The sequence below is a fragment of the Aquila chrysaetos genome, chromosome 9 (assembly GCF_900496995.4).
Source record: "Aquila chrysaetos chrysaetos chromosome 9, bAquChr1.4, whole genome shotgun sequence".
Taxonomy (NCBI): Eukaryota; Metazoa; Chordata; class Aves; order Accipitriformes; family Accipitridae; genus Aquila; species Aquila chrysaetos.
Window position 1 is genome coordinate 40,184,034 of NC_044012.1, and position 19,854 is coordinate 40,203,887.

The 19,854-nt window shown below is 37.4% G+C and overlaps 2 protein-coding genes across 6 annotated transcripts in view; one reads left to right on the forward strand and one right to left on the reverse strand.

Annotated features, from left to right (window-relative positions):
• Positions 1-255: 255 nt before the first annotated feature.
• RAB36 (RAB36, member RAS oncogene family) lies at positions 256-19,554 on the reverse strand. 4 transcript variants are annotated; one of them, XM_030026121.2, is made up of 13 exons: positions 19,440-19,554; positions 18,113-18,215; positions 16,433-16,585; positions 15,580-15,668; positions 14,336-14,424; positions 11,675-11,740; positions 10,509-10,610; positions 8,785-8,849; positions 7,732-7,783; positions 6,249-6,330; positions 4,535-4,625; positions 3,863-3,982; positions 256-3,630 (listed from the first exon to the last, which is right to left on the reverse strand). In XM_030026121.2, the coding sequence occupies exons 4-13, from the start codon at positions 15,646-15,648 to the stop codon at positions 3,566-3,568; spliced, it is 801 nt and encodes a 266-aa protein (XP_029881981.1). In that variant the 5' UTR covers positions 15,649-15,668; positions 16,433-16,585; positions 18,113-18,215; positions 19,440-19,554; the 3' UTR covers positions 256-3,565. The 4 variants fall into 4 exon arrangements, with proteins under 4 accessions (XP_029881981.1, XP_029881982.1, XP_040982175.1 ...); XM_030026122.2 differs by lacking the exon at positions 19,440-19,554 and adding an exon at positions 19,087-19,245; XM_041126241.1 differs by lacking the exons at positions 11,675-11,740; positions 19,440-19,554 and adding an exon at positions 19,087-19,248.
• RSPH14 (radial spoke head 14 homolog) overlaps positions 19,472-19,854 on the forward strand; it is a 105,021-nt gene continuing 104,638 nt past the window's right edge. Inside the window, exon 1 of one of the 2 annotated variants that reach the window (XM_030026119.1) lies at positions 19,472-19,795. The gene's annotated coding sequence lies outside the window, so the exon portion shown is untranslated. The remainder of the gene's footprint in view (positions 19,796-19,854) is intronic. The other variant, XM_030026120.1, reaches the window with a different exon arrangement.

Genomic DNA, 19,854 nt, shown 5'->3' on the forward strand with positions numbered 1-19,854 from the left:
TGCTTCAGACTGCCTCTGAATTTCACTTCTCCAATTTCTCACCTGCAAATTCCACAAGGAAGCTGGCACTGCAACTGTTACCATGATCGCTGTAAGGACTTCAACTGGTATAAAAATCATAGTTTAGCGTATGTTTAGAGTTAATACAGTTGTTCCAACACTGTTTTCCACAATATTAAGGCTGCTTCAAAGCCAATTAAGTTGCTGATAGAATGGATTAACATACATAGATAAAACATAGACCAGAGAGAAACATTTAAGAACTTGCAAATTTACATTTATTTTTCCACCAAAGTTAGTTTCCTTTGTTCTTTCCTAAGCAATTCATCATTTGCAACATGATCCAAGATTAATTTTAGATTATCAATTATGAATACTAAGTTCTTTGCAGGGGAAGTCTCAGTGGGGCTAAAAAACACTCCCCAAAACCAACAAGCCAAAGTAAAAAAGCAAAAAATACCCCCACCAACCAAAAAAAAAAAAAGTCTCAAAGCATCCACCATGGAATAGATGGAGTCAGATCATTGTCAAGTGACAGTTAATGACTGACAGAGTACTGCATTTGTATGTGAAGTTTCTGGAGCTCCAGAAGATACAAACCAGTAATGACATCAAGCAATGTACTGAATCACTAGAAAAAACTGTCCCAGTTGATTTTCCAAGCAACATGATTGCATTGTTGAAGAGATTGCTTCTCTGATTTTGTACAATAATTGAGCTCAGCAATGAAATAAACACTTAGGAGATATATTTTTTTGAGGGGGGACGGGACGGGATGGGAGTGGAATCCTGATCTTTTCGTAGATTTGTTATGAGTCATTTTGCAGCTGCTAACACCAATATGTCTGCAGAGAAACCTAGCCCCTAGCCTAGACAACGTGATTTGCTGCAGTAGAGTGAACCATCTTTTCTACTCTCATTCAAACTCAGTAAACATGAAGACCATGGCTATGCTGCCCACTCAGTGCAGCACATGGTACAAGTGGAGTGTATATTCATCATCCTTGTGAAACAGATTTGAGAGATGAACAAATACATAGAACAACATAAGGTCAAAATATTACACATTTGGATAAATAACTCCCTACCTACCCACACATATTCATTTTCTCCACCAAATGCTACATTTGCATCTTTGCCAACAGAATCAGTACAATTGCCAAAGTGAAGATTGTCCGATAAAAAAAGACACAGAGTTCCTAGATCTCTATTCATCATATTCTATGAAGCTGCTCTAACTTACGTCATAAGAAAATAAAAGTAATAAAAAGGGTGTTTTAGTCATCTTTTCTCTACTTTTTCCTATTTCTTATCAAACAGTTTGGGGTGGGGGGAATGGCAGAGAATCTAGAATATTTGCACTTTGATACATAGATTTATTAAGAAATGGGTTTTTTTCTCAGCAGCTCAAATCTGAAAGATCCTGTTACAATCAGTTTTCCAGATACTGTTTTTTCTGTAATGACTGAATGAGTATCTTAAGAAACTGTAACTTGTAACTGTCCATAGGTTTTCTTCTTTCTCTCCATTTAAAATAATTGCACTATGAAATTTAGACCATTATAGAAGATGTTCTACTTTTTTTTTTTTTAAGCCAGCATAGCACGTAATGTTGGATTTGAATCTTAGAAGTATGGAGTTATAAGCTGCTGATAGATTTGTAGAGAAGCAGTCTTTCTGTTGTCCCACTTTGATTGCATTGGTAATTCTTTCATTTGAGTGCTTATAGTAGTTTTGAAGGACCATAAATTTGTATGGTTTAGTGCAAGCAGAAGATTTACAGCATCTCATTTATCTTCAGAGAAATATCACTAACTAGATACTCAGAACTGAATATTAAAATTCAGTGAGATACTTGAAAAATTAGAGGGAAATAAAATGAGTGTATTTCCCTTTCTTTTTTTTGTACTTTTGCAGTTTAAACCTAATTATCATACTCAATCATACTAATACAATTTCACAAATACTGACCAAATATTTGCTATAGTAATTTCTGGCAACATTATTTGTCATTCAAATTTCTGGCAATGTCATTTGTCAGCAGGAATGACTCTTAAAACAGGAATATCTTTTGGCATCAGTCATTGTTGCCCAAAGAACAGAAGAGCATTGCAAAGCTGCTTTACTTCGATGAAATTCAGTGGTACCCAGAGCTAATCTCTCCCCACTAAACAATGATTGTAGTTTCTAAAGAACTAATTGCACAAGGTTATGTCAAAAGATATTTGAAAAGGCAAAACTGGGGCAATGTTTTTTTGATCCAGCCAGCACACCAAGTCACAGCAACATGTCCAGAGAGCAGGGTCTACCATAACCATTCAGTAATGACACCTTCATATGGCAAGTACCTTAGGGCTTAACAAGCATGTGTCTACTTTGGAGAACTCCATCTTTTCCCACCCCCCACACACTCAAGTCTTTTCACAAAATAGCAAAATTATTTCTCTGCCATTACTGCTTTTATTAAGCAGTGGATCAAATTGCTGCCACCATCTAGTGATCAAATTATCTTATCCAGTAAAAGCAGATAGAGTGACTAAGAGTTTAGTAGCAGTATCGAATCTAACCTTATCACCTCAGAGTTTCTACCACAGACAGGGATGAACAAGTTCATGACTGAGACTGCAGGTGGTTCCAGAATCATGTTACATTACTACAAACAGAAAAATGCAGTTAGAATAAAATGAAAAAGTTACTCTTAGCAACAAAGTAGAACTGCAGTGTAGACAATATTCATGAAGATCAATCCAGAGAAGGATTCTCTTTGGAAGACAGAAATATTAGATTTCATGTACTCCATGTCATCACCAATGTGACCACTCTTTCTTATTCAAGAGAGTGAAAAAGAATAGCATTCTTATCTGGTAACATTTTAAAATATTAGACAGCTAGGATAAAACAACAAAGTTCCTACCTGGACTTCTCCTAGACTTGGAAATATTTAAATACTGGGCTCTGGTTCTCAAGGGGAAAATGAAAAATAATACAGATTTTTCCTGGATGGGGAAACCACAGTGGAAACTATGCAGTCTGCATTTGTGTACTTCCATACCTGTTATGTAAAAAGATTTCTTTTGGAACAGTTTTAAAATATTTGGAATCCATAAAAGTAAGTCAGAGTTATTTTACACCATTATCTTAAAAGGCAGAAACATATGGATAGCACCTTTTATTCTGAACTGCCATTTGTTTTCTGCTCCTATGAGAATGCAACTTCACTATCTAAGACTTCTAGAGAATGATGAAAGAACAACACATGAAAATTACATAACTTTTGACTACAAGTGTTTCCGGCAGACAGGTGAGCACATGGCACTGGCAATGCCTTCTTGCATTAAGACAAGGATGTTAAGTTTCCACTACACAGAGGAAGGTTTATGTAACAGTTGTACCATCCTGCACAAGTGAGCCTGCAGCAGCAAGGGAACTCACAAAAAGAAAGTTTGGATAAATTTTTCCTCCCTCATTTCCAAAAATAAAACTTTCTGGTTTGAGAGCTTTTATTGTTGCAGGTGCTCTATGTTGGACTACAGAGAAGCATGGCGCTTGCAGAAACTGTTGACAGTTAGCAGCAACCCAGGCTGACTTGAGTTTTGCCTTCTGGGATTTCCATCATGTTCTTTTCCATTTCTGTAAAAACAAAAAAGTTATAAAATCCATTCACAAGAAATTATACCATCCAATACTAAGGATAACAAAAGCTGAATGTAGCCCCAGCCACCCCTATATGATAGAACTCAGATATACAATGACATGAATATGCTTGCAGGTGTCTGAAACAGGCTTTATTGCTTGAAAAACCTCCTCAATCCTTCAGCCTGTAAACAAGGAAAATACATGCAAAAACCAAAACTTAACATACTGATGAGGTTTCCTGCCCCAATTTGGGCCATGTGTCCAGCAGTTTTCTCCAGTTCCTTTATCATGGACTGTTCAAAGGCCAAGGCAGCAACTCGGGAAAAGAACTCTTTGACATTTTCCCCTAGGAAACAGGACAGAAATTATGTGTTTTTACAACTCCACATCAACACACTATCAAGCATAACAAGCACATTTGTGAACAGATCACTGCTCCATACTGGGACAGAACAGGCCTCTCCAACAATCTGTCTTCCATTCTGATCACTGCAGAGATGATTTCTCATTTTTCTTACTCTGGAACACTGTACCCTGTACTGTACCTTTATTTTTAGTCAGCCACAGAAAGAATTCAGTGTGTGGTATAATCTTTTTTCATTGCTAATGTTGAGTAGCAATGCACATGTGTATTTATGTAACTACCTATGAATTAAACATGCTTAGACATTGCACAGCAGCTCAAGTACTCCTTTCTGTAAACATGACAGTGCAAGCACACATACAAATACTCAAATACAGTCAACCATTAATAAACCTGAAGTTTCCAATAGCAACAAAATGCAAGAACAACAAAACAACCTGCATGGGAATGGGGGGATAAGGAACTTCAACTTCCTCCCACCTTAACATAAGCCTTTGTGGTTGCACTGTTTTTACATCCTTTGCAGTAACTTACCTGTTTTAGCTGAAACAGACCAGTATTCTGCTTGCATCTCATTGGCAAAGCGGATGGCATCTAGCTCTGTCCTTTCACACACAGCACCTGACTGAGTAAATAATATGGAATAATTTTAACATAAGAAGTGTATATGGGCTGGTAATAACATAGAGGTACTGCTAGCACCTATACTATCCAGTTTTCACAGTGGCCTTTCTGGCCTTGCCTTAGAACTTGTGCAATCATGTCTGATTGCAAGAATGAACATTCAAGTACTTAGTACTGCTTTTAAAATGGAAGTCTCCACTCACCTCCCACAGCATTGAAACAAACAACAGTTAACAAGTGTGACTGTTGTATCTAACTATACAGTGTGGTAGGGAGCTATAAAGACAACAGCCCAGTTACTGGTCTTTAAATTCTTGTCACCCCACCATTCTCAGCAGAAGACTTGCAGGACCGACGAATCACAACGGTTCTTTGGGTTTAATCTTGTCTCTGTCTCAGATCCTTTTTTCTACTCCATCTGTTTTTACTATATTGTAACACAACTGCCTTCCCCCCCTTTTTATTTTTGCTCTTTTTTTTATCTCTTCTTAAGACTAAAATTTCTTGCCCCTCCAATGGATTTTGCTTTCTTGCACTTACTTTTTAGGTATATTTCCCCTCTCATTTGTTCTCTGTGATCAACCATATCAGTATGTTGCTATTTGCTTTCAATTTCTAGCCCATTTATGATGGATGATACCAGTCGTCTTTGTACAGTTTTCTGTGCATTGTCTTACAATGCGGAACCTCTGCACAATTGAGAAGAATTCTAAAAATTTGGAAAGGATGATGTGACATCAAGATGAGAAGTACAGTCAATCCAGTTGGGAAGATACTGGTTTCATACTGAAGTAATACCTAGAACCCACAATCCTTTGCTCTGCTCTTGTCTCCCTTTCAGTTGTTTCTAAAAACAGAAACTAATTTACAGTAACGAATTCTAGCTTAGACAAGACTTGAGATCTGCGTCCTCAGAGGTCTGGCACATTTAGCTTTTACTGCAACTCAGAAAAAGCAGCATAAGCAACACAAAATACCAGAAAAACTGACAGACATGCAGTTTTCTGGGACTTATTTTCAGTGAAGGGTAAGAAACAAACTGCGTAAGTGATACTGTGGCAGCTGGCGGGGGGTGGGAAATTTAAAAAAAAAAAAAATCAACTAAACAGCAGAAGCAGCAAGTTTGTTTTGAAATCCTTAAGAATTAAGTATTGATAGCTAGAGAAAGACAAACACAAGACTCAGAATGGTATACGGTGAGTGCATTATATCCTGTTCTTCTGAAAAAGATGTCACATTCAATTAAGTAAGAATTCTTCCCTGTTCCTGCATAATGAACACACTGTCCTAAAAAAACCTAACAAACAAAACCTTCAAGATCATCAGGTACTCCATTCTTTTGTGCATCCAACTTTTCTTTGCCTTTTCAGGTGTCTGTATGTGCTTGAAAAATGTCATGCAAGGAATGGAAATAGGGATATTACACTAACTACCCAATTTTTCAGAAGCGTCGTCCTAACTTGGAACCAAGTCTGCAATTCCATTCACCTGTGATCTTCTTTCTTTCTGTTTAGGTTTTTCCCTCAAGGCCTTTATCTCAACAACATTGAGTACAACTTGTAAGGGAAATTACTTGAGGAACTAGGGGAAATCCAATTTCCTTATCTGCATTCAATTTACTTACCACCAAATCTTTTTTTGTTCCAACTAGAAAGATGAAGCTGGAATCTGGCTCATTCTCCCTCAATGCATCTTCTAGCCACTGTCTGAAATACAAAAAAGAAATGAGATAATCAGACAGTGGGACTGAGGAATATAGGAGAAAGTGACAGATAACAGGGTCACAAGAAAAGTGAGAGGATGAATTTACGTAAGAGTATCAAAAACCTTGTTTTCTAGACAGAAAGAGACCAGGAGCTATTCCAACTGCTTTGAATACATGTCTTCCACTAATGAAAAGTTCAAACATGCCCACTGTAGAGTGCAAATTCAACAATGATTATAGCAACCAGAGAGAGTATTTATCAGTATAAGGGAGGGTGCAAAGTTTTGATTGAGATAAGGAATAAGAAAACAAGAAGCAGAGGAAAAGATATGAACAACATAGCAGATCAGATACAAATGGGAATAAAGAAGAGTGAAATAATCTATTCAGCATTATGAAACAGCTCCCTATGAAGGCTGCATGATTCTTGTCTCATAAGCTTTTATATTTTTGTTACTCCAGCAATCAAGTTCCTCCTGAGTCATCCAACACAAGTCAAGGATGGAAGTGAGTGTGTGCATGTGTGGGAAATCAGGTTCACAGGCTTCAATTATTTTCAGCCAAGCAGAGATGCTAATATATATATTATTTTACAAAGTCCTATGTAAATGAGCTAAGTACCACAGCAGCAGTCTAAGGAAATAGTCTAATACACATTCAAATAAGACCAGGTACAGGTTGTAAAGAAACATGTACCTGCATTACAGTCACAACAGTATGTTAGAAATATATACACTCTGAGCTGGCAATAACAACGTGGATCATAGATCCATGTAGGGTTTTGTAGCCTGCACTAAAAGCAGAACAAGTTTACTCATAACAATTAGCATGCTGATGTAACCAAACCATTACAAGTATCTGAACCAGCAAGTTTAGCTATATCTACATATACTTTGAGTTTTTAATTCTCTCTCCTCTTTTTGACAGCCTATTTCCCAACAGAATCACTACAGAAACTAGAGAAAGAAAATAATTTCAGGCTAGCAGTGCACCTAGAAAATGAAAGGCTTTTGAGACATTACGCATGAGATGCATCTCATCAATTTCACCATTTACATCAGATGCCAGCCTGTTATTCTGTTTATAGCAAACGGAGAAAAAAGGATGCACTTCATGTCTTCCTGCATGTCTAGTTTTGGAAGGATCAAGCTCTTACTGAAGTGCTGCCTTCTCTCCACTGACTATAAAGGAAGTCAAGAGTAAGTGTTCAAATGTATGCCCTGCATTTTCTTCAGAAAAATCCCACCCTATGTAATCCAAACAAGTGACTGTCATTCTTCATTTCTTAGCTCAATAGAAAATACACTCACAATCCAGCAAGTTCTCAGCAACTACAGGCTATCCAAGGCAATTAAACCTGCTGTAAAAGCTTTAAAGGCTAAGCCAAAATACAGAAACTTACTTGGTGTGATCCAAAGTCTGGATATCGGCCAGATCAAACACTGTTATTATAACTGCAATAAAAGACAAGAACAGAAAAAAGTAATTAAGTTCGAAAGTGTATCAGAAGTCTCTCCAACTCATCTTGTTAAATGGAGAGTATGTTTACATATAGAGTACAAGAGCAGATTTAACACAGAGGAGATGGAAGACCATCCATTTGCTCATTCCTCTTCCTTCTCTAGCACCCAGTAAGACTGAATTCCTCAGCCTTCAACTTATTTAGACTTTAACTGTAGTCTGCAGTCTATAGTGCTATTACTCCTTTTATTTTGGGACCACTTTAATTCCTGCAGAAACTGCCTCTTACTAAAGGAAATGCCAGAAGTATCCACTTCTAACTTCAGCAATAATCTTACCCAAACCCAAATTCTTTCCCCCCCTACACACAAGTGCCAATTTTTATCAGTGTCATCAGAACATTCAGAGCTTGCAGGTGTGTTGTGGTTTAGGCCCAGCTGGCAACTAAGCACCAGGTGGCTGCTCGCTCACTCCTTCCCCCACTCCTGGTGGGATAGGGAAGAGAATTGGAAGAAAAATGTAAAAACTCATGGGTTGAGATAAAGACAGTTTAATAGGACAACACAAAGAGAGAAGCAATAATAGTAACAATAATACTAATAAAAGAGTATATGAAGCGAGTGATGCACATCCAGTGCCCAGCCCGTTCCCAAGCTGCAATCACTCCTCCCCCTGGCCAGCTCGCTCAGTTTATATACTGAACATGATGTCATATGGTATCGAATATGTCCTTGGCTAGTTCAGGTCAGCTATCCTGGCTGTGTCCCCTCCCAGCTTCTTGTGAAAATTAACTCTACCCCAGCTGAACCCAGGACAAGATGTGAGAATATATCAATTCATGATCTTTTTAGTCCCTACTTCTCTCCAATAATGGACAATCCGTTCTACCACACTGTGTCTGCAGGTACCTTTCCAAGGAGCACATATGCATATATGTTTCTGTATAAAGTATAACCTCCTGTCACAGCCAGGATCAAACTAATGTTGTTCTCACCCTCTGCTCCTCGGTAGTAAGCAGATGCAATGCACTTGAACTTTTCCTGACCTGCTGTGTCCCATCTGTGCAATGAGGGAAAAAAGAAATTCAGGTTAATGAAACCCAATGTAACCTGAGTAAGCATGCTAATGAAGCAGCAGACTGGTACAAGTTGGAGAAGAATGCGATACCAGAGAAGTGTTACCATCTGGAACATATTATTCATTAACTACTGATAGAAATACAGTAAAGCTGTATTATTTAATGAAGATATCTGAACTCTGGTTTTTGGGTTTTTTTTTAAATACTGGTCATTTTGGAGACACAATTCAAATATTCATATTCTGCATGGTAATACACTTTTCTTAAATTATTTTTTCCTCACCTATGTCATTTGCATGTATTTCTAGGGCAAGCTAATTTTGAGAACTTTCTGTGCTAATACTAGCTAAATCATGTCTTAGCCCATATTAGAATCTTGCAACTGCTACATATATCATCTGTCCATACACTACAAATTAGAGACCTACAGCTCAGTCCATCAGGTACTAATGACAGCATTAAAGAAAAATCAAGTGTTTCTTATTAATGAGCATGATATGCAGTACTCTCAGCTACCGCTAGCACTACAGAGGTTTGGGGGTTTGTTATGGCCTAGTACTGCCAGTCACGGATACTTGCAAATTCATCTTGTATGGAAATCCCTTAGCAAGAGGGGGCACTAGTGCTTATCATATGGAAATGTTCTACCTAGCCACTGAAGATTCTGTGGATAATACAACCTGACATTTAGTAGCTCATGACCCTTATTGCTTCAGCTGGTAATACACTGATAAATCAGTCTAGATTTTTAGAGGGACTCAAGTTCCAAAAGGATAGTGCCTGGCAGAATTTTCAAAAACACAATGGCACTGAAATCAGTGGGAAATGGATTTCTAAGTATTTTTCAATAAATCCCATTAGCCATCTATTTACATCAAGGATATCTCAGAAAAAATGTGTTCCTAAGTGAAAAGGTTTTTAAGATTCATGCACTAAAAATACATGCAAAGCATCTTGTTTCTGCTCTAGGTCACACTACAGCATAGATGATTCAATAACGCCCTCTACAGAACAATATTGCTAGCCACTAGAAATACCAAAGGAAATCCTCCAGCAGAACCAAAGCAGGTGAAAGAAGGCCGGGACTCCCACTAGTCTGATAAACAAAGCTGAAAATCAAAGATTTTAGGTTCAAACTCTAATAAAAACACTCCAGTCTTTCTACAATTTGGGGAGATTCAATTAGTCCCTAATTAAGAGATGCTGAAATCCCTGGACACATTACTATTAATTTCAATGGCTGCAGCAATAAAACTCCCAGTAAAGCCAAGTTCAGTGCTCATTGTGACTACTAAACTCAAATGACAGAATGGTGTAACAGTATAACTGTACAAAGTCTGTGGGAAAAGCTTCCACTTCTCTTTCAAGAAATGTGAGTAAAAAAGGCAGAAATGGTGCAAGACCTCCAAGATGAATTGTCATTGACAAATTTATAACGTTTTTTAGGGATGAGAAATTAAAGAGAGTAAAATTTTTACTATAACTGCAAGTCCAGGCACAGAACCTGTTTTTCAGATCACACTATTCTTTGTGCAACTTTATTATTTCTTAAAAATCTTTATTGCACTGGAGCCTGCAGCAACTCAAGCTCTGCTGAGAATGTACTCTGTGCAATACTTAACCATGCTGTTTCAACTTACATCTGGAGATTATATGGTATTCCAATTATTTCAAAACGTTCAATTTCAAAATCCACTCCAATGGTTGCCTTGTAGTCTCGGTCAAAATTATCTTTACAAAATCTGCAATAAGAAAAAAAAAAAACTAGAAACACCCAGCTACAAATAACTGCAAAACTAACACTATCTGGGGTAAATTAAGAAGAAAAGAATTAACTAACTGTGGAGTGGCTATATATTGCAGAAGCATATATAAAAACACCAAGAAACTGATTTTAAAACAGGAGATACTGGATAACAAACTAGAAAGCATATACAACTAGTAAGCTCTCAGGATGAGATGAAGATCAGAACAAAATATCTTCAGACTGTCAAGGAAGATACAGTATCTTACAGTTTTAGTTACAAGGGAATATATTATATAAATAATATATTTATATTTTATACAGATATATAAATAATTATATATATTTAAAAAGTGAGCCAAATGATTAATCAATTAGATAAAAAACTTACCATATCTACTTAAGAACGTGGAAGAAATAATAATAATAAAACACAAACATAGACAGAAAGTTGTCATGGTGACCATAAACTACAGAAATTCAGTGATCTGTTCACTGGACTTAGATACAAAAAGCATAAAAGCTGTTTTTAACATCCAGTAAAGAATCAAATAACTATTCTTTAAGGCGTTCTGCATTTTATCTGTCTTATTTTATAAGCTACAGAAAAACTTGAGCTTCCTCTACAGTCTTGCAGCTGTAGAAATGAGTACAGGTACCCACACAAGGATGACTTAAAAATGTTTCAGTGAACAACCCTGCAAGTAAAGAGAAAACATGAAACCAAGACTAGACACTGGAAAGATTTTTATTTTTTTTTAATTGTACCTTCTGATTGTTCAGCCTTTAGGCTGGATTTCTTAAGGAAACACTGTATCATATTTGACTGGATAAAAATAGTTCATAATATAACATATACTGATAGAAGTGCTGGAGCATGACTTTCTGTGTTGGTATATTAAGCCTGTTTCATACTGTAGACTGTTTTGTCTTCTATTTAATAACAAAACCATGGTTCAAAACAGAACCATGAATTACTACACTGAATGGACAGGAATGGAAACATTATAACATTTATTTGAGAAATAGCAGAATCAAACCATCTGCTGAGATACACTGTACCTGTTGATAAGGCTGGTTTTCCCAACATACAGGTCTCCTACCACAACCACTTTGGATATTTTCAGCCTGTTATAAATACGTGAAAACATTACATGTTTTTAGTAGCAATTTCAACATTCTCTCTCTAAAAATTCTGATTTAGATCCTTAAATTGCAAGTGATCAGCACATGTACCTGTGACTCCAGGTTACCTAAATGCCACTGTGCTGCAGGATCAGAGTCTTAAATTGTAAGAAAGAAAAAGGTCACCAAAAAAACCAAACCGCTCTGGAGCAGAAATAGTCCATTTCTTACTCTGCACATTTTTTTTTTTCTTAAATATAATCCAGTGGGACACAAATTGCATTCTGTTAAAATTGCTTTGACTACAAGTATATACATTTGGCAGGTTGCACTAAGACCATAGAGTATCTGCATCCTTTCCATTACAATTAACCACAAGTTTCTCATTGACTTTAATAGTACAAATCAAGTCCTAAGTGCAGAAATAAGAAATTGCCGATATATAAAATAACCCACTGCAGAATTTGTCTCTGGGAAAAAAAAGCCCACATGGTTAGACCCAATACATTTTCTGACTATGTGGAATAATATTAATCTGAAGCTGGCTTCATGCAAATAATCCTCTTTGCTCTGGGTCCTCCCACAGAATACAGCAGATGGGCTTTAGGTGACTCAGCCTGCATTCTTAACATTTAAATGTAGTGTATCTTTTAGGAGATACAGGTGGATAAATGAATGTAAGTGTACTTGTTGACCTAAACTTGGATTGACATCTCCTGTGTACATGCTACAAAAATGGCTTAAGAGGCTTACTGTTCTTTGATATCAAGGAATGGCTTTTTAAACAAAGGAATTAATCTTCTGTTGCATACTATTTCCAGTTATATCAGGCTTCCATGTGATGCTGATTCCAAGTTATCCAAATAGTCCAAATCTTGACTGGTAAGCTGCATGACTAATATTTCAAAAAAAAAGAAGGCATTTTGTGTGCCAGTCAACAGTAAATGAGTGGCCACAGGCCCCTAAGCTGCTGACATGTCTCTGCCTGATTAACTGTTGCTGATAAAATAATGAATAAAATCAACAACCTTAAGGGAAAAGCAAAAGAGTAAGTGATGGTTTAGAGGTGTGTGTTCCATTAATTCATATTAGGGAAAAAAACTCCCTAGATTAGACAATTTAACACATTGATGGAATATCAAGAGAGTCTTAAATACAGCCATTAGCTATTGAATTTCTCAGACTACCTTTCCAAATGACAAAGAAATATTCCATTACTTGGGATAATGGAAAAGGAAGATAATGGTTATTCCTGTCCAGCTTTACAATTACTGTACAAAACACACAGTTGTCTGTCTCTCCTGCCCCCTCCCCACCAAAAAATGACCTAATAATAATCATATTTAGAGAGCAGTGACAGGAAAGTGGTTTAATTTTATTCACAAAGTCAAAATGTAAAGCTTTTTAGCTATACTCTGTAACCAGAATAAATGAACTGGAGAATTGGTTTACCCTGGAAATAAAAAAAAACCAAATAGATCTTGGTTGTGGTGAGAAAAAAAAAAATGCCTCAATTCACTAAAGCATGTTTTGCTAGCAAAATTGTCTGGACACTTGTAACAAATTTACATGAAACTAAGTGACTGTGCTTTTAAAAAGCAATAAACTCACTGATGCCTCTCAGAGAGACATATTTTGGCTTCAATTTTTTTTATCAAGACTCCCTAGTGAAATGAATAAAAAGTTACGTTTAAAGATGGGTATCATGACAAGTCTCATGGTAATCAACAACTCTAGATTTGAAAGAATAGTGAGCTAATTGTCAGTATTCATAAAAGCTCCACTTTATGAAAGATCCTTCACACTGGAATGCAGAAGCATTTAATCACCAAAACATACAGCTATTTATTTTAACTGGATAGTGATGATTTCTAACACAGTTTAGCTTTCTTGCCTTGCTTCAGGAATTAGATCAGTACTAGTAACAGTTCTGGGAGAGACATGATGTGAAAAAGAAAACCAACTTAAAGATTATTACTAGGGCATAAAACAGTTTATTTGGATTTTTCAATGCTATATATTTACCAGAATTTTGCTCCAGTTTTAAGGAAACATTTAAGAGAATTTCTCAGCATGTATACTTCTAAAAGACTAAAGCTAGATTCTTACATGTTTCAAGCAACTTAGAAATGCTGTATGTTTATATCCCCCACCAAAGCCTTTATTAACTGCTCATTTGGAACACCAACAGAGAACACAGCAAGGCTAGATCTGCCCTATTTCTGCTCTAGAATTTGGTTGCCATACTGACTTGCATGTGGAAAATTCAACACTAACTTTAAACAGTCAATTAGTCTTTTGAACAGAGTTTAGTTCAAAGTTGCTAAACAACTATTTGTTGCTAAACAACTCTGCTATTTTTTCAACGCTACTTATGGCAGCAGAAAAAGTATCTTCGACAATTATGGGAGGAAGAGGCACTTTATTCATTTACTGTCAAATAGGTCAGAGAACTGCCACATGCACAGGCTTAGCTGCCTTGAAACATACTGGAGTGAGGAAGATGAGGAATGAGGGAGGAAAAGCCTATGAGGGAAGCAGGCTATAAAGAGCTTAAAATACTTTCTTCATTGCATACTTGGTTTATTACAAACTTACCCAACTGTTCCAGTGCTCTGCTGACAAGCAGCCCTGACCTGTGCATGGAAGTGCTCTTTGAACTGCAGACAGGCCTCAGGTGTGTACCACTGAAAAAAAGAGAGAACAGCTACTGGGATAAACTGTGATGTCTACTTTGCAAGAAGTCAAATCAGCAAGGAAAAAAAATTAGGTAAGGCAATTAATTCAAAGAGTTTGACAAGCACAGGGATACTCTGGCATAAGAAAAGGGATAGCTTGGGTTAGAAGGCAGCAAGGCTTCCCCACAGTTATGTTTGTAAAAACTCCTTTGGACAGTGCCATCATTTGACCACCCTTCTGAGTGTCAGCATCCAAGCACTAGCTAAACTTCCACAGTCAAATATGTTTGCTCATCATTCTATACAATAGCAAGTACCTTAAATTATCCCGGTAATCTAAGACACACAAGACAAACACAGATGGGAGCATACCACCAGCAAGTCATTATTACTATGAAGTCTTTTAGATCTCTTATATGCTTAAAGCACTGTTTTTATTACTAGTTTTTAATTAGGCATTAGTTAAAATGAGAAAAACTTATTTTATCTTGTATTTGCTTAAAATAACTGTGGTAGTTTTCATAAAATTAAAAGCAAAATATGTGGCCGAGATCAAGCATGGAAAAAAATGCTAACTCCCCTAAAAAGATCTTTTGAACAACTGAAAAAACTAGAATGGTAATTCCTTGTCCTTCCCTGTCCTTAATTCTTCTATTATTCTTCAAGTACAAAACTCTTTGGGAACATCAATGCTCTTTTCTGTCTGTGTTTCTACAGTGCCTACTACATTTGATCTACTGTATGACTAAGGCTCCTATACAGACAGAAAATTAAAATTGCCCCAAATTCTTCAACCAAAACCTCCACATAGATCTAATTAGACTTTTTGCATATTTAATATCAGGTATGGTTCTTATTTCCCCTCGGTGTAGGAACTGTTTAAGCATGTAATTATTAATGTTTGGCTGAAATTATAAGATAACACTTTTGTGGCAAGAGTCACTTTCTGTAAAGGTTAAAAGAAATGAGAATTATTATTAAAGATATCAGCATTGAATGGGAACATGAAGTCACATTCGTCTTTGAAAGAAATCCTTAAACAATTTGTAATTTTAGCAAAAGACAACAACTGTACAGTAAATTAAAATACTATTAGCACAAGGGAAAGATAGCTCAATGGGACAGGCGCTATATACTGTGACCAGAGGGATAAAGAATGCTTACCTTGGGAAACCGGGAGATTATTCTGTCCCTACTCACCGGGGGAATCAAATGCATTAGGTTGGACTTCATCCTTCAAATTCAATTAAATTCTACCAAACAGGATATATAGAAAGAGAAACATAGTGTTCAGGAATTGCCTCAATACAGGGAAAACATGATTAGAAAAAAATTGCCTCAATACAGGGAAAACATGATTAGAAAAAAATTAACAGTTCTTACAGACTCGTTGTCTTTTTTTCCTTTTGGTACAACTGGCAGTTCTTTCACCTTATTTGCATTAAAGAAAAACCTGTTTCTTATGTAAAAGGGACCACTTCAGTGCACATAGCTGTAGTAGCAAACAGCGGCTTTCTGAAACTACAAGACAAAAACTCTAATTCCATGGGAGGGCACAGAATTGTTCACTTAATTCAACATAAGTGCTTGCAGTTTAGCCCTCAAAGGATTTTGCAGAGTTTAATTTAAAAATCTTGTTCATCATTGTTTGAATTGCCTCTGCACTAAGCACATTAATAAATGTTAGGGGATACCAGATTTCACCTGGTCAGAAGAAGAAAGGAGGAAAGGTGAGGCTGCCACATTTCCTGGCACAACATCAAACTTTAATCCAAGATCAACTCAGAAAGAATGAAATCAGTAGATAGTTTGACTTGGAAAAAGAATAATGTTCACATGAAAATCACAAATGCATTTAGATAACCCACTAGAGACATATCAATTTGGTTATGCAATGAAACCTCGTGGGTTGTTGGGGGAGGGGACCCTTAATAGGGTACCGATTTCTTACTGGCATTCAAAAGAATGTTTCTAATAAGAACATTCATCATGTAGCAAAGTGTAAGGAAGGACTCACCGTGCAGCAGCTGATGCAGCAGGATCCCAGCTACATAAACAGCTCAGTCTGCTGCTGCGTGGCCATAGCAACAGGCTTGCAACAGTTCCCTTCCTCCCCTTCTCTTACAGATTGGAAAGGCGGAGTTGGAGTAATTTAACTATACATAGGGCCCTAGTTTTAAAAGAACAAACTGGGTTTAGTGGCCATACAGATTCCTTTGATCAGAAACTGCTCCTTAATAAACCCAATGGTCCCCTAATCCTGTATAAGAAAATAGTTCCATTTTCTTCAAAGGTAGTTGTATATACGGATACAAAGAGCAGGATTAACCCAGAGGCCAAGGAACTAATGGAATGGGGAACAGTTGCAGTGCTAATATTAAAGCATAGTAGCAAATATAAAGAAACTCCTGGGGGATTTTTTCAGAATTTCAACTTGATTTCATCTCTGCTTTAGAGTCAGGATGTGTATGCCACTAATGAGACATTCTGAATTATATAAATGTCTTCCTAGTCATTAGTAATCTTGCTTTTTAATGTACCAAACACTAAAGACAAGGAATAAGAAATCACACATCTCTTTAGTATTGCCTAAGTATTGTTAATCAACTCATTAGTTTAGACAGCATTTAGTATGCGAGACCATAATTTAGGATGCTAAAAGATTTTGCTATTTATTTCATTAGGATTTAAATTTCCAAATTTCAGGACAAAATAAAGCTCTCACATTCTAATAATCATATTTTGATAATGCTGGAACAGGCTTGGACCTCATAACATTCAGGAGACAAGCCTCTCCCATTCCTACAGCAGACTAAAAATGTTAAAGGGCAAATCAATGTGGACAAGTAATTTTAAGCAACGAGTAAGTATGTAACAAAAAACCTACAGTTGTGTTTTACAAACCCGCGCTAAGAATAATGCTCAACAAAATTGCTAGTCCACTACTTAGAATTAATGCTTTATTCTCTTTTGTGAGGAATTGCTTTTAAATCACTTCAGGCACTCATGTGATCTCAACCATACTGAAACACCCATTTCCCCCCAAAGAATCCAGATTTGCAGCTGACGGGTTATTCACCAAACAAGGTGACTTTACAGTATTTATTTATTACCATATGCATACTTCTACTTATCATGCTACTTGTGAGCGTATAAAACTAGAGAGATCTAGACCCTTTTTATAGTGTGCTCCTGTCCTTTTGACAAGTTTGAATGATTTTACGGCAATGTTAATGTCTTAAAATAATAGTTCTGAAAACAAAAAGAAAAACTCTGCCAGTTGGTAAGAGTTTCAAACACTAACTTGCTTTCTCCATATTCTCCTAGTTCTAGTTCAACACATCCTAAGCATGTAAAAATCTGTCATGTGTACATAGGCTGACTCACTGCTCGTCTCCTAGAGCTCTTTCACAAACTAACCTACAAAAAAAATCCGCTCAACAATCTCAGAGAATTCAAAGTTCAGGAGGGACCAAGGCAACCAAAAAGAAACATCTGAAAATTGAGAGGCCATCTTCACTTACATTCAGTATATTTAATCTAAATCTCACACACACATAAACATATCCCAATTTACCGAGTCAACAAATTAGCCACACCATTACAGGAAAAAAAATCAATGATTTAAGAAATACAAAGCTGCTAAAAATACTAAGAATGATCAGTACTGAGATCCAGATTTTCTCTTCTTACAGACCTGAAGGGGATTCAGACACCAGGGAGGGCTGGGAATATAGCGTCTCCATGGCATCACAGCCCTCCTTTTATCAACATTGCAGGAACAGTAGCACCAGCAGATTCTGTGGATAGACAAAGGATTTGAGGAAGGCATTCAGAAGCTGTATGTAAAATAAGTTAATGTCACGACCACTAACCAAAATCAGTATTCCAAGCTATGGTGAAGGACAAGACAGAACAACTCACGCCAAAAGGATGAGAACAGAGTTAACACTGAAGGACAAGAGAAGTCCCTGATCTTCTCCTGCCCCTTCCACACTAAGAAAAGTTCACATTCTTCCTCTTGAAATAGGGTGAAACTTTACAAATACATAGTTAGTGGAAGTCTAATCTAATTCAGGAAAATAACCTCTACTTTAAATAGTCTGCTCTAAAATGTTGCAGAAAAATTAATCCTTTCCAGAAAATACTTTTTAAAGTAGTAATTTTTCTTTTATGGATTTTGAAGATCAACAACCCAGAAACTATTCCTGTGTTATACTTTAATCCGGCTGATCTGAATGACTTTGGCTTTGTAAAATCCAGTTTAAGAACTTTGATTATTATAATTGTTACTCAAACATAATGAAAAACATCAGTGACTTCTCTATTTGCGCTGAGAGCTAACCTTTTATAGCACAAGCTGTTCAGAGTTTTTTTCCTGATGTCATATCACATCTGATAATCCAGAGCACCCTTAAATTGTGCTGGCAACACTGCAATGATACATTCTCCCTGCATACCATCCTCTGAGTAACACTATACTTTTTAGCAGAATCGTACTGAAAAAGATTGCCAAGTCTTGAATACAGTTATGTGAAACTACGTAATGATAATGGAACCCCCTGCTACACATTCTAGCTGTTTATAGTGACATTCTGCAGAAGACTAGGAAAGAAAACCTAGTACAAAACTACTGAGCTCCCTTCAAGCCTTGTACCTCAAGGCACTCACCTGCTATACCTCTGCCATTAACTCGACCACCATTTTGTTCAATATGATTTTTTTTTTTTTTCAATTTTGTTCAACTGAAATTACTTTAAAAACAGGGGGTGAGAAGAGACCCTCCCTCCACGCTTCAGCGGAGAAGCGAGAAGCGGCCTCCACACCGCAACGCCAAGGCGGCGTTTCCCCCATTTCCTCACACGCTCCCCTCCCTGCGGGGCTGCGCCTCAGCTCAGCCGCCCGCGGCCCCCCGCCGCCGCGCGCCGAGTCCCGCGCTAACCAGCGGCCCCCGGCTTCCAATTCGCCAACTACGCCGTTGACGTTACTCTCTCACAGCGGCCACCGTCAAACGCGGTACTTACGCTGTTGACGCAGGGCCGGACTCCGTGTGCTCGGCTGCGTAGTTTTTATTCACGGAGCGGGGCGTAGGCCACGAGCTGGTTGCTGTGGCAACTAGAGCACGCGGGCGCGAAAGGCGGTGGCGCAGCTGGCAGGAGCTATGGAGCGGGAAGCGGGGTCGGGCTGAGGCGGCGGCATATTGGTGGGACAGGGCGCCTTTGATTATTTAGTCTGTTTCTTTTGTTTTGAAGAGAGAAGTGCAGTTGTTTAGCAGTTGTTTTAACTTCGGAGCTGGTTTTTTTTTTGTGAGCAGTTTTCAATATTGGAGGTTATATGCTTCTGTCAGCTGAGCCATTTTCCTTACTGAGGGAAGGGCGAGGTCAGCCATCACCGATTCTTTCAAACGTTAACGAGTTCTGAGGGCGGGTTTAAACTAGA